Raw genomic sequence first — 16,460 nt, forward strand, 5'->3', positions numbered from 1 at the left:
ATTGTATATTATTGTGTACCTAACAGTGATGCACATAATATAGGCCTATGTAAATAAATACCAAAGTTCAGAATTGTAGTTAACCATCAAAGTTCATTTCGACATCTCTGTGGTATTGTTAATACGAAACATGTTCGGATACATCGAAGGGCAAATTTATTACAACCCTGTTTCAAATCATCTCATTAATGGGTTTAGCGCAGGGGTGTGCAACTTCGAACAGTGGGCGGGCCAATCACAGAGCACTAAATGGCGTTGCGGGACATCACTGTAGATATATAATTTTTTTAACTTTTTTTTTTTTACGACAATTGAATAGTATAGTATTAAATGACGGAACATGTTCATCGTAATTTACATCACAATAACACAAAACAACTGTTATACTGGTAACCAAAATATTTACTCCCTAAAGAGGAGCAGAATAATGTATTTAGAACTTGGTCGGTACATCTAGCAATCCTTATACCGAGGGAAATTTCTCCCAAGTACCTACGATTGCCAAGTGTTTGTCTTCAGTGCGTTACCACGTTTCGCACTGTGTGATCAATGAAAAATTTCCAGTTCATTCTAAACAGTTTTTGTAAAAAAAGAAACATTATAATAATTATTGTTTTTCAATAACTGACCAGCGGGCCGGAAGACAGGGTTAGGCGGGCCGCATATGGCAAGGGCCGGCTGTTGCACACGGCTGGTTTAGTGTAAGAGATACTGGTAGGAGTTCAAATTTATTTCAACATGATTATACTGTACATCAAGGCTGGATTAGCCCATCTTGAGGCCCGGGGCTAGAAAAAATATGTGTCCTCTGCTGACTTCGCCTAATACATTTCTGTGCAAGTACAGTAGGAAAGTTAAGAACGTATGTTTCATATTTTTGGTCGTATTTTATTTTATGATGATTGTATCTTCATGATTCTTTTTGGATAGCCAGTTGAGGTTTTGGTCAGAGTGGAGGTTCCTGTCCACCTGAAGGCTCGGGGTTGTAGCACCCCTAAGCCCCTCCCTTAATCTGGCCTTGCTGTACATACAGGTTCACAATAACAAAAACTTCATTCTTATTGATAAAAATTATATTGTAAAATTCTGTCTTTTAGGGTAGAGCTAAAAAAAATGGGACTTCTTCCTAACTCTACATACATTTGTACACTTATTTAATAAAACTATACTTGTTTAACAGGGAAATGACTGATGTAGCACGAACATTTGATTTTACACTTCATTTGTACTCTTTCTCTTATAAAAACAATATAGTTCGATCATTTTGTTTTCTCAAAATGTAGGTGGAAGTAATTTACAATTACTTATGGGGTGCAGAATAATACCTATTCAATACTACATAGCTGTAGTAGCTTGTAGAATTGGACCCTCCCAAGCAGAGGTAAAAATGGATCTGAAAAGGAAGGGGGCGGTAGGTAGCGGCATGATGCAGTGGCGTATTTAAGGGAGGCATTTCTGGCTTAAGCCCCCCGAAATTTCATGCTTACTCAATAAACTATTTTAGAGTAAATGAAATATCTTGCAGAATTTTCACATTTCCAGGAATAAAGTTAGCAAAGCCCGCCCCGAAACAAAATCGTAAATACGCCACTGGCATGATATCACGCCATCCCCCTGCCTATCTTTGCCCATTGTATTTTTTTAGGAACTGCGGGCACACTTTACATATTTTTGCCGCGTCCCCCCCCAAATTTTACAACTGCTCCCAACAAAAATTTCTGAGTTGCGCCTGACTATGAGTACTTAAAGGATATTTATACATGGATTTTTTCTTGTCCTCAAATTGAAAATAAACTCACCGCAATAATAACATATCCTGCCATCTATGTGCACTGTATTGAACTACGTGAAACGAAAATTAATTTTATAAGGATGTAACTGCGCGTGATTATATAACTCAAGACCACAGCCAATGGCTATTTTAGGTAGACATGCAAAAGAATAAAAAGAAAAAGAAAAAAGAAAAACTATATATATAAAATATATAGTGCATCATTTATAATGTCCAACCACAATAACGGAGAAACTAAAAGAGTGGAAAAAAGCGAAACTTTGCACGAAGTAACTACAAGGAGGAGGACACATTTTTTCCCTGTTAAACAGAAACACTAAACAAACAGTGTTTCCAACCCAATATAAACAAACAAATGGCACTACGTCAGATTATTACATATTTCAAATCGAGATGTCAAACGAAAACCTAAAATACCACATTTATTACTCAGTATTGTAAACTAAGGATGTTTTTATCACAAACATCAAAAATTTGGAAGCCTCTATCACACATACAGTCTAACGGAGATGGACACGATAATGTACATCGAATGTACCTTAGTGTTGGATACCATTGTCACGGTATGACTTGTTTCGAATGAATAGAAACGAAGTTACAAGGGCTTGAAAATTTTAATTTTTTGAAAGAATTTATTTCGAAAAAATGCTTAGATAAGTATAATACCTAGTTACTTGTATCGTTTGCAATTGGTAAACAAACCATATTGTCGTTCCCTAAAAGCATAAGATGTACTAGGCATGTGCCATTTACGTGTCCCAGCTACCTTTTAGGTACCCGACACTTGGCACATATGATATTCATGTGCTAAGTATGTACTTCAGCTACCTACAGTTTCATGTACTTGTTACACCTAATTGATATTTGTAACTATGTACCACAAATATAGCATTTATATACCTGGCTTAGTTTCGCACTCTAACAGTCATTTGTTTTTATGTCGTCACTTGGGACATATATCTGTCATGTTTTAGGTACGTCCTTTAGGTACATACTGTTCGAGGTACATAAGGTACATAAGGCACATACTGGACACATTCTCATGTACCTGAGAGAACATGATAGGCATATGCCTGCTATGTAATTGTGCTGTTAGGGCTTGCAGCACTTAGATATCTAAAACTGATAAGAAGATATGATAAACATTGTTAAAGTTTGCAACACTGCTTAAATCATGTAATTGTGAGAACTTGTTGTAATTATACCTACTGGAAGCTTTTGCTGTAATGTTACAAAAGAGAAGGGAAACAACAATCATTTTCAATGTTTTCCAAATCACGCCATTTTTGTGAGCCGCTAGAACCTAATTTGACTTCAGTTTACAAAATGTATGCCATAAATGGCCATTGTGGGCATGATGTTAGTTTAACACGTGTAAAAGTTCATTACGTATTTGTTCCACGTATGGTCCTATACAATGTGTGACTCCTAAAACATGCTAATAACTGAAGTTTTAGTTTGTTCATAAATTGTTTCATACAGTCTATTATATTTTCAGAGCAGTTGTTGCCAACACTATTAAACCTTTTACTAAAATATCTTTGTCGTTAGACATTACGCTAATAGCACTACGAATAGAGATGGACACGAGTCAAGTCAAAGATAATTTTCTCGAGTCTAGTTTCAAACCGAGTCTCTGTCTTTGAGGCCGAGTTTTAATTCGAGTCGAGTTTGATAAATGGCTCGCTGGTTCAGCTCATTTTAAGTCGTTTTGAAATCATGGCTTGATTAGACCGGAAAACAAAAGCCATGAGAAATGTAAGCAGTAATGTGGAATACTTTTAGTGATGCTAATGAGAGGGCACACTGCTTGTATCTCGTCTCGTCTCGGTAACGAGACGACACTGGATTTTTTATAACGAGACAGCTTCAAATGTCGGGAGCACCAATGTAAGTATATACTGTAGTTCTTACCATCAAGAGTGAGACCTGCACGGTCCCAAGCAGAAGCGCAGTCTGGGTAGTGATGTCAACCGGCTTGGGTCGGTTCAACTGAGTGAACAGCTCGAGTCGGCTCGGTTGGGATGAGCCATTGACTTGGCTCAATTAAGCCCATGGCTCGAACCGTTTCGTTTGAGGTGAGCCATCAGCTCGGTTCGGCTCGGTTCGGGTGACCCATTGGCTGGAGCCGGCTCGGTTGGGATGAGCTATAGTTTTAATTCGGCTCACCCGGCCCGAGCAGTTTTGAACATATTTAGTCAGCGCCCTATCTTAACAATTTTTGGGTTGAGCCTAAATATTTTCTCCTCCGGAACTCAAACCCAGAACTCGTGAACGGTGGCCTTGCCCCCTAGACTTCACAACTACCGAGGTTGGCAGTCAACTAGATTTTAGTATTCTGATACAAACCGCCTATCTTCCGTGTTTATACACGGTGTTATAATAATAATAATAATAATAATAATAATAATAATAATAATAATAATAATAATAATAATAATAATAATAATAATAATAATAAGTTGTAGTAATAGTAGTATCATTGATAATAATTATATTGTCTTTGTAGGGTACTTGAGGAGACTACTTGAAACTACACACAGGATTTGGCTCGTTTTAGATAGACTCGACTCGAAACTCGACCTGAATTCGAGTCAAGTTGGAGGAAACTTTTCGAGTTCAGTTCTTGAGTCGAGCTTAAATATGTCTGTATCGAGTCGAGTGGAGCTTCAAAGAAAACTTGCTCAAACTCGCTCGTGTCCATCCCTATCTACGAACAATTCTGTGAAACTAGGAAACACTACGTGTACCAAACTGTTAGTTTCTTTCCTAGCGAATAACATTTGTTTACTGATTTTCGCTAAATCATTTCAAATGCGGATTGTCGTTTGCTCTATAACTCACCCTGTAGAATAAAAAAATTCTCTTACCTTCCAGTCTTTTCTGAAATTAACATTCGGATCCCTTTGCATTCTTTTAACAAGTCGAATTCCTTGGTTTATCATATCCTCGTCGATACTTGCTCCTATTGCCACATTAAGATGCGATGTGGTAACAAAATGCGGGGAATCGTTTGTTGAATAGCCATACAAATGAGGATTAAATTCTTTCAAAATATTCGGTAAAGTGAGAAATTCACGCCATGTTCCTCGACCACCTGCAGAAGTAAGAAACAAAATATTTTAATTACTTACATATACAATAATAACGTTGCATCGGTATGTTAATTGTAAGCTGCCTGAGGGTCTTCACTACCTTAGCCATTAGCTTTTAAGTTCTTTTTCTATTAAATCTCATGAACAATATGACAAGTTTGGAAAGTACGTCATATACTATTACAAAATGCTATTAAGTTAATCGTTATTTTCACAATTTATCGAGTTTGGGGAACTGGCCATTTAATACCTACAAATATATTATATACTAAGTGAACTTATTATTGTTCTCAAATCTTTGGTGAGTTTGGAGAGTATGCCATTTACTACTTGCAAAATGCTATTAAGTGACCTAATCTTTGCCTTTTAAATCTTTAACAAGTCTGAAGAGTATTAAATGATGTAATCGTTGCCTTCTAAAACTTTAAAGAGGAGCGAGATATATGCCATTTAATACATACAAAATACTATTAAGTGACCTAGTCATTGCCTTTCAAAACTTCAGCAAGTTTGAAGAGGAGCGAGATATATATGACATTTAGTCTAATACTTACAAAATGCTATCAAGTGACCTAGTCGTTGCCTTTCAAAACTTAACAACTTTGAAGAGGATCGAGATATATGGCATTTAATACTTACAAATTGCTATTAAATGACGTAACCGTTGCCTTTCAAAACTTTTAACAAGTTTGAAGAGGAGCGATATATATATATATATATATATATATATATATATATATATATATATATATATATATATATATATACAAGGTCCATCCTTAAAGTAGTAGGACTGATTCCTTTTCTTTTCATTTTACAGACTGACGGCGGTTACTCCACCTGTTGTTGGTTGAGGTGGGTCTAAGGAAAGACAGGAAGAAGCGCCAGTCGGCTGCCAGCCATAGCAGGGTAAAGATCGCTCGTCATCGTAACCTCTGCGAGTGACCCTCGTCACGCTGCGTCATGGCCAATCTTTTGGAACAGCGTTACGCCATCAAATTTTGCGTAAAGCTCGGTAAAACTGGGAAAGAGACTCATGAAATGATCAAGACGGCGTACGGTGATAACGCCATTGGAAGATCGAGTGTGTTTGAGTGGCACAAGCTGTTTAGGGAGGGGAGAAAAAAAGTTGAAGACGCTGCACGGCCAGGACGACCTTCGAGCTCCAAAACGGAGGAAAATGTTGCAAGAGTGAAGAATTTGCTGGACAGTGACCGAAGATTAACTGTTTGCATGATTGCCGATGAACTAGGCGTTGCTAAAACCCAAGTTCACGAAATTGTGCACGAACAATTGCAAATGAGGAAAATTTGCGCAAAGTTGGTGCCGCGAGTGCTGACAGGCGAGCAAAAGGACGTTCGCAAAAGGACTTCCGAGTGGTGGCGTATTTGGCCCAACATAACATTGCAACCTTACCTCAGCCACCCTACAGTCCCGACTTTGCCCCACCAGACTTTTTCCTCTTCCCCCGCCTCAAAACCACCCTGAAAGTGCATCATCACGGCTCGGTGGAAGCATTACAACAGGCCGTGACGAGGCAGCTGAACAGCATTCCAGTTTCCGCCTTCCAGGAAGCGTATGAAAACTGGAAATCCCGCTGGCAGCGGTGTGTGGATGTAGGAGGATCATATTTCGAAGAATATTAACCGTAAGTGTTATTTCTGTCAATATCTTATTTTTAATTGACTCAGTCCTACTACTTTAAGGATGGACCCTGTATATACGGTGTATATGCCATTGAATGCTTCCAAAATGCTATTAAGTGATCTAGTCGTTGCCTTTCAAAACTTAACAACTTTGAAAAGGAGCGAGATATATGAAAGTTAATACTTACAAATTCCTATTAAGTGATCTAATCGTTGCCTTTCAAAACTTTAACAAGTTTGAAGAGGAGCGGTTTCGTACAAAGATTGTTCGAAAAGGACATGAAAAGCTTTCGAGAGGTGATTTCTGACATCAAAATAAGATCAACAGTAAAGCCTAACGTGTGTGTAGAAATGCTTCCTTTCAGCACTGTGACCAGCAAAAAATTTGTCAGAAGAAACGAAATCATCCACAACTCGAGACCGAAATATCGGACTAAAGACTTTTGAAAAGGAGCATTCATTACTTTTTGTCGTAGATTTCGTTAATACACAATTTGATGTGGTGGACGGGCGTCACAATGCAAGCTCCAAAGAAATTCGAAAATTTATTGGATATTCCACCAAAAGTAAGGGAAAAAAGTAGAGTTTTCCTATGCCTGATAGGACATATGATGCTCAAGTGCTGGCGAGATAATTTTTCACCACTATTAAACTTTGATACATACACGAGGTGATACGGTGAACACCTCACTACAGCTGCCTTTAATCCCAGGTATCCGGAGATAGACTACTTATTCTTTAGAGGGGGCTGAATCTCTAATCTGTATTGGAACAAAGGTAGAATGAGTAAATTACTCCTACTTTATTCTATCAAAAGTATAACATGGCAAAATAGGGAATCAGGCACAATATTTTAAGGAATAAAATTCATAGTATATTGTTCAAATTAGAAGAAAGTTGTTAAACATATACAACAGAGTTATTAACCTTAGTTAGTCTCAATACAGAATAAACTCTCGGAGGAGAGTTCCTCCATGATTAAGCGGTTAGCGTATGCGACTTTGGCGCGGGAGACCCGGCTTCGATTCCCGGTGGGAGCTCATGTGGTTCGGATTCCACGTTAATCAGTAGGTCCACGTATCAAATAGCCTCGCTGCTGAACGGGACGTAAAACTCAAAAGCAATCAATCAATCAAAACTCTCGGAGGAAGAACTATAATTCCGATAGGCGAATCGTCCCAGTGTATGACATAACCACTTACGACAAGCATTTAAATCAGTTTTCGTAATTGTAATTAATCCTCCTATCTAGCTGCAACATCTTACACTGCCGTACGATTTTCACTTTTTGATTTTATATTGTGATAATTGGTTTTGTTTGCTGCCTCTCTGCATAGGTGTAAATGCAAAAGGCCAGAACCCCCTAGGGTACTGTTGCCTGTCCTAAAATACCGTTAAACCACAGATAGGTTCTTTCAATTCTTAGAACTAAGTACCCATGTAACAACAGCTAGCAAAAGCTGTGGTTACGCCAATATCTTTCTGCACTGTAACAAACCTCCCATCACTTTTCCTAAACCTCTTCTGTTCTCACATCATCTATTGCGAAATATTTCCCCTAGATAACCCACAAACACGTTATTTGTCCATCACAAAATTCATTTGGCGTGAGCTAGGAGGGAACGAAGTACTCCACACACCAAAGGTGAGTGAGTATCACTGAACACCGGTGTTCCCCCACAATAATAGCAAACAAATTCATAAACCTAACCATAGGCGCCCACTACATGAGTGCTTGAGGGACAGGTACCCATGGATATTTTGAATAGGTGCTCAGTATTCATTGGATTTTCGCATTCAAATTAATGTCGAAGTTATAATTTCGTTCCATGAAAAAAAGGTGCATGTGATCTCAAATTCAATTCTAGACAGGAATGCATATGCATTGAATAATTGTTTACGCCTATTTTAGACTCTTCAAGTAAACGGCACATCGAATGATATAACAACAATAATAATACATATTTAATTTTGTAGAGTTATTTCTTCGAATAACTTGAAATTAGATGCTTTTTATATATAAATATGAACCTATATAAATTACAAGACAGTTAAATAATCTTCGATTTCACACAAAGTATTATCAAATGTTTTAGCGGTTTTAATTGAAACATTATTACTAAAATATATTTTCTCTCTTTTCTTTGAGATGTAATAAGGAACACGTTTGAAATGTGGAAACAAAATCTCAATGTTTCGTTTGAGTTTCATTCAATACAAAGTTTGGATAATAGTGGTACAATAAAAAATCTGACGTCTTTGCAGTTTAAAAATAATTTCACAGTTTATTTTACTACCGTAGCTTATGCCTCGTTGATAGTCTTTCACGCTTCTCTAAAGAAATATCCCAGTTTACGCACTAATCTATTGAATCTGTTATATATATTAGAGACCTGCAAGGGGGATTCAGCCCGAGGCCCGAAGCCCGGCCCGGCCCGCGGGACAGGCTTGGGCGGGCCGACACTGATTTCTCTTCAGGTCGGGCCGGGCTGGGGCCGATTAATTGCAATTCTTTAATAATTATTGACTTTCGTTAAACGATAATTGGAATAAAGACAAACGTTGAAGAAGTGTGCCCGTGAAAAATGTTACAAAGAACGCAATAGCTATTTACAGTTTGTGTTGCTTAGCGGCTCCACTTTCACTATAGAGGATTGCAGGCATTATGCGGTAAATTCAGCTCTGACCTTGATCTTCACTGAACCCAAAATATGACAAGAAGGGGTGGGAAAATTTCGTTTGTCCCTAAACAATATTGCCATCTTCACTTTATGCTAAAAATCAATTAAGTTAGATTTTTGTTACAAAAATGGAATTTTTGTTGTCTCGATGACAGGCAAAGTTCTAGGAGGCAATGGTACCATTCGGGAGGCAAGCGTCAGGTTGTGAACCAGAGTTTAGAAAATGTTTCTGAAGGTTAGGTCAAGTTTAATACTAAATTTTGAGAAAGATTGGGGCTTGAGCTAAATTTTTAAAAAATGTGTCATATATATATATATATGCGTGTGTGTGTGTGTGTGTGTCATTTTGAGACATTAAACCCTGGCGTGAGCACCGAAGCGTGAACACCCACTGAAAAAAAGGAAAATTAAACCCTGGCGTCTGTGAATCTACTAATCAGGTACCCTGGTTAGTGCATTCCAGTTAAGCAATTTCTGCCCTACAAATGTATCTACTTATTAAGGAAAACACCAAAGGTAGTTCTATTTCACATTCTTACCTCCAGCGAATGAAACACTTCTGTATTCAATGAAACCATCCGTAAGGACCTGTCCCAAAGCTGCATTCCCTGCAACGTAACTGCTACCGATCGCTCCGATCACTTTAATATCACTGGGACGGAGCCTATGAACACTGGTTGGAATTTCATCTGACGTTGAGACTTTGCAAGGGAATGGCACGGAATCGGGCACTGGACGTTGGACCCGTTTTCTGTTTGGAACATCGCCATAATGGTAGAGATCCAGCTATGGAATATACAATAAATAAATAAATAAATAAATTAGTTAATTCTCTACAATGATATTAGTATAAATAATAATAAATAATAATGTCCAAAGATGAGACAGAAAATCGATAGATCTCATAAAGCTGAACATAATGACATATCTGATAGTAAATCCTTAAGTTTAATTCTTGAATAAAATCGACAAAAACTAATTTTTACGGGGCTAAAAAAGTATGTAATTAATTTGTGCTCAGCAATAACAGAGTCAAAATAGATGCGCCATCTATTAAGGTCAAACTGATGTTCAAACGCACCCAATAAAACCCCTAGAACAAGATGACAATGTACACTATGGCTAATGGTATATAATAACCTAAAGCTATCAATAACTCTTAAATTTTAATTAAAAATATATTTCATTCAATATGTTCAGAATTGTATCTATTTCTTGTAGGTGTAGTTTCAAACCAAAAAGTATTATTTAATGTTTCAGTTTGTAACTTTTGTAATACATAAGATAACTATGGGTTCTGATTTAAGCCAAATGCTACGTAACTATTACGTACTCTTTCCACTAATAATCAGCTTGAGTGCATAAGAATGTTGGCGTATGAGGATCTAGGCACATTTGTCATCATACGTAAAATATTAATATTAGTCATATTAAGTAAAGCTTAAGTTATCACTGAAACTATAAATATTCTTTCCATTTATTTTTATTTTCAAGCGCATGATCTCTTAAGGTAAACATCTGAAATATTAAGGTTTGAGAAACATAACATATTATTGCTTCTATGAGAACATATAAATTTGAGTCTTTCATACAACATACGTACTATAATAAATTATGTCATCTCCAAGAATTTCACTGACGAGATGAGACTTGTGAATGTGATATATAAATCAGAACATAGTAACAGGGAAATACTATCACACATTAGTAGTAGAAAATGGATCGATCTGGAACAACCTAGGTCAACCTAGGACAACTCACAAGCCCCTGGGAAATTGACCACCGTACACCGTGAGCCCACGGTCTTTTACGACCTCCATTTTAGGGGTGAATTTGTTCCCTTTTATGAGCACTTTTTAGGGGGTGTATTCGTTCTCTTTTACGAGCACATTTTAGGGGGTGAACTCGTTCCCTTTTATGAGCATATTTTCCAACCCCTATTTGAACATAGCAGAAATTACACTGAGACTATGAACACACAACAGAACAGATAATACATAAGCCTCGTTCCCTTTTATGAACACTCTTTCAGGGGTGAACTCGTTTTCCAACCCCTATTTTAACATAGCAGAAATCATAGCTAATAAAAGAGCATGGCTTATTTTTCAACCCCTATTTTAACATAGCAGAAATTACACTGAGACTACGTAACACACAACAACCTCCATTTTCATAAGAGTACATAACATAACAAGGGTGTACTCGTTCTCTTTTATGAGCATATTTTTCAACCCCTATTTTAACATAGGAGATAACACATAAGATTACGAACACATAGAAGAGCTGATAACACATAGCACTATTTTAACATAGCAGAACATAAGACTACGTAACATAGCAAGGGTGGACTCGTTCTCTTTTATGAGCATATTTTCCAACCCTTATTTTAACATAGCATAAGACTACGAACACATAGCAGAGGTGTATTCGTTTTCAACCCCTTAGCATAAGACTATGTAACATAGCAGTTACGAACACATAGTAGAGCAGATAATAAACACAACAACCTCCATTTTAGGGGCGAATTTATTCCCTTTTTTGAGCATGTTTTCCAACCCCTATTTCAACATGACAGAGACTACGAAACATGGCGGACATAGCACAAGGGGTGTATTCATTTTCTCCACCCCTAATTGAACATAGCAGAAATTACACTGAGACTACGTAACACACAACAACCTCCATTTTAGGGGTGGACTCGTTCTCTTTTATAATTACTTTTCCAACCCCTATTTTACCATAGCAGAAATTACATAAAAAATTTTTTTCAACCCCTATTTTAAGACAATGAATACCTATGTAACATAGCGATTCGATACGCTCTTTGAACCGATTTGGATGAAACTCGGCATATGGGGGTTTTCGACCATGCTGATTACGAATATCATACTTATTTTTACCTGGGTCTTATAGTTTATGTGGGATACGCCCTTTGTATGACACTTAAAAACCCAATAACTCGAAAACGAAGCAACGTATTGAGGTGGTGTTTCCACATTTAGCAATAGGTCATCAGGTACTACATGTCCCAAAATTAGTGGTCATCGAGGTCAAAGGTCAAAATACTTAAAACACAATAACTCGAAAACGAAGCAACGTGTTTCCAAATCTAGTAATAGGTCATCAACTAGTGCAAGTTAAAAAATAATGACCATCGAGGTCAAAGGTCAAAATACTTAAAACCCAATAACTCAAAAACGGAGCCAAGTATTAAGGTGCTGTTTCCAAATCTAGTAATAGATCATCAACTACTACAAGTTCCAAAATAATGACCATCGAGGTCAAAGGTCAATATACTTAAAACCTAGTAACTCAGAAACAGAGCCACATATTGAGGTGCTGTTTCCAAATCTAGTAATAGATCATCAACTACTACAAGTTCCAAAATAATGACCATCGAGGTCAAAGGTCAAAATACTTAAAACCTAATAGTTTGTAAACGGAGCCACATATTGAGATGGTGTTTCCACATTTAGTAACTGGTCATCAACTACTACAAGTTCCAAAATAATGATCATCGAGGTCAAAGGTCAACATACTTAAAACCTAATAACACGAAAACTGAGCCACATATTGAGGTGCTGTTTCCACATTTAGTAATCGGCCACCAACTACTACAAGTTCCAAAATAATGATAATCGAGGTCAAAGGTCAACATACTTAAAACCTAATAACACGAAAACTGAGCCACATATTGAGGTGCTGTTTCCACATTTAGTAATCGGCCACCAACTACTACAAGTTCCAAAATACTGATCATCGAGGTCAAAGGTCAACATACTTAAAACCTAATAACACGAAAACTGAGCCACATATTGAGGTGCTGTTTCCACATTTAGTAATAGTTCATCAATCACTGCAAGTTCCAAAATAATGACCATCGAGAGCTTGTAAACGGAGCAACGGATAAATTTTGTACAAAGCAAAAAAAGTGAAGGAGGAATAAATTTGAGTGGCCTATTCAATTTTGTACCAACGAGAAATACCATTTTAACTAGCTGAGAATTATGTCTTCTTGTACTAATTAAATAAACGAAGGAATATTGTACCAATGAGAAATGTCATTTTTTCTAGACCATGTTCTAATATTTAAACAAACGAAGGGGTGAGTTTGAGTGACCTATTCTATTTTGCACCAACGAGAAATAATTGCGTATTTTATATAAACAATCTGATAAATTTAACCGGCTCAGAAGTTCAATACTATTTTGTACTCTTGAGTGAGCTTTCCAATTTTGTAGCAAGAAGGACCATTTTTTTAAAAACTAACTCAGAATTTCATTTCGTTTTTGTAATACTCAAATTTGGATAAAGTGTTTAGTTTTGTACGAACCAGAAAAATTTGATTGGATTATTTCCTTAGGTACCAACTGGAAAAAGTGAAGGGCTATTATTTAAATAAACGAAGGAATAGAGTATTTAGTTTTTGTACCAACTAGAAAAAAAGAAGTGAAGTATGAATAAAATTTAGGTGGGTTATTTTCTTTTGTACCAACTGGAAAAGAGAAGAAGAGCTACTTTAACTAGCTCATTATGTACTGTTTAAACAAATGAAAATTGACCATTATGTAACTTTTGAACTTACTGAAATGTTCCATTTTTGTATCAATCAGAAAAACCCGAAGAAGGATCATTTTAACAAGCTCATAATTCCTGTAACGAATGAATAATTTCGATGTTCTACTTTTTATACCAACGAGAAAAAATGAACTAGCTGAATATACGAAATAATAAATTTACGTGACCTATTCAATTTTGTACCAATGAGAAATGGCATTTTAACTGGCTCAGAATTTTACTACTCGGACCATTTTTTTAAAACTAACTCAGAATTTCATTTAGTACTTAGAATCTATGTACTAATTGATCTACTCGCAGCAGGATTGATACGCAAATAGACCACTCAAATTTGTTCCTTCGTTACAAAAAGGCACATACATTCTAAGCTAGTTAAAAATGGTCTCTCTTTGCTTTAGAGCACAAAAAATGATTAGCGAAAAAAAGTAGCCGGCAAATCGGAATAGGTTTCTTTATTTGAGTAATACAAAAGATAAAATGGTCTTTCTAAAAAAGCCAACAAATTTTCTGCTTAGTACAAAACTTAATGGGTCACACGATTTATACCTTTGTATATTTGAGTTCTACAAAATTAAATAAAATGACCCCTTCTCCGTTTTCTTCTGTAGAACATCCAAATTTATTCCTTCGTTTAATAGTACAAAATGTACATAAATACTGAGCTATTTAAATTTTACCTTTCTCGCTTTAGTTCAAAACTGAATAGGTCACTCAGATTTATTCCTCCTTCGGTTTCTTGTTTTTTCGTTGCTACAAAAGTATGTATGTATGCCACTCAAATTTGCTCCATTTTTGTTGGTATATAAGGAAATAGTCCATCCAAATTTTATTCTTATTTTGCTTGGTACAAAACTAAATATTCCTTCATTTATTTGATTAGTACAAAACGTATACAAATTCTGAGCTAGTTAAAAATGGTCTTTTTTCGCTTTTTCTTTCGTTTATTTGAGTAGTACAAAATGGTTCTTCTTTGCTTGGTATAAAAAAAGTAGAGCACCCAAATTTGTTCTTTCGTTCATTGGGCTAGTACAAAGGTGCATAAATTCTGAGTTAGCTAAATTGGACCTTCTTCGATTTTTCTGGTTGGTACAAAAAAAACAGGCCACTCAAATTTATCCCATCGTTTGTTGAAATAGCACAAAAAGGTACAGAAATTCTCAGTTAGTAAAAATGGGTCTTCTTCGCTTTTTCTGATTACTACAATTTTGTTCTTTCGTGAAAATACTCAGCTACAAAATTAAATAGCTTACTCATATTTATGCCTTCGTTTATTAGACTAGATTAAAATGATATAAAATGATCCTTCTTTGCTTATTCCTTTGTTTGTTGAAATAATACAAAATTGTATAAAATACTCAACTTCGGTTTTTTCAAATTAAATAGCTCACTCAAATGCATTACTTCGTTTAATTGACTTTTGTTTATTTGAATACTTCAAAATGGTGCAATTTCTTTTTTTTCTCGGTGGTACACAACTAAATACTCCATTGTTTATTTGAGTAGTAAAATTCTGAGCCAGTTAAAATGCCATTTCTCATTGGTACAAAATTGAATAGGTCACTTAAATTTATTATTTCGTATATTCAGCTAGTTCATTTTTTTTCTCGTTGGTATAAAAAGTAGAGCATCGAAATTATTCTTTCGTTACAGAAATTATGAACTTGTTAAAATGATCCTTCTTCGGGTTTTTCTGATTGATACAAAAATAGAACATTTCAGTAAGTTCAAAAGTTACATAATGGTCAATTTTCATTTGTTTAAACAGTACATAATGAGCTAGTTAAAGTAGCTCTTCTTCTCTTTTCCAGTTGGTACAAAAGAAAATAACCCACCTAAATTTTATTCATACTTCACTTCTTTTTTTCTAGTTGGTACAAAAACTAAATACTCTATTCCTTCGTTTATTTAAATAATAGCCCTTCACTTTTTCCAGTTGGTACCTAAGGAAATAATCCAATCAAATTTTTCTGGTTCGTACAAAACTAAACACTTCATCCAAATTTGAGTATTACAAAAACGAAATGAAATTCTGAGTTAGTTTTTAAATAAATGGTCCTTCTTGCTACAAAATTGGAAAGCTCACTCAAGAGTACAAAATAGTATTGAACTTCTGAGCCGGTTAAATTTATCAGATTGTTTATATAAAATACGCAATTATTTCTCGTTGGTGCAAAATAGAATAGGTCACTCAAACTCACCCCTTCGTTTGTTTAAATATTAGAACATGGTCTAGAAAAAATGACATTTCTCATTGGTACAATATTCCTTCGTTTATTTAAGGCCACTCAAATTTATTCCTCCTTCACTTTTTCTGCTTTGTACAAAATTTATCCGTTGCTCCGTTTACAAGCTCTCGATGGTCATTATTTTGGAACTTGCAGTGATTGATGAACTATTACTAAATGTGGAAACAGCACCTCAATATGTGGCTCAGTTTTCGTGTTATTAGGTTTTAAGTATGTTGACCTTTGACCTCGAAGATCAGTATTTTGGAACTTGTAGTAGTTGGTGGCCGATTACTAAATGTGGAAACAGCACCTCAATATGTGGCTCAGTTTTCATGTTATTAGGTTTTAAGTATGTTGACCTTTGACCTCGATGATCATTATTTTGGAACTTGTAGTAGTTGATGACCAGTTACTAAATGTGGAAACACCATCTCAATATG

The 16,460-nt window shown here is 35.9% G+C and overlaps 1 protein-coding gene across 1 annotated transcript in view; it reads right to left on the reverse strand.

The window, feature by feature from the left end:
- The window catches only part of LOC145694788 (phospholipase B1, membrane-associated-like), a 166,852-nt gene that overhangs the window by 110,547 nt on the left and 39,845 nt on the right, over positions 1–16,460 (reverse strand). The window contains exons 2-3 of the mRNA XM_081771430.1: positions 9,754–10,000; positions 4,663–4,889 (exon numbers count right to left, since the gene is read on the reverse strand). Coding sequence (XP_081627556.1) covers positions 4,663–4,889; positions 9,754–10,000 — 474 coding nt within the window. The remainder of the gene's footprint in view (positions 1–4,662; positions 4,890–9,753; positions 10,001–16,460) is intronic.

The sequence above is a fragment of the Thermobia domestica genome, chromosome 1, assembly GCF_964235325.1.
Source record: "Thermobia domestica chromosome 1, izTheDome1.hap1.1, whole genome shotgun sequence".
In the NCBI taxonomy this organism is placed as follows: Eukaryota; Metazoa; Arthropoda; class Insecta; order Zygentoma; family Lepismatidae; genus Thermobia; species Thermobia domestica.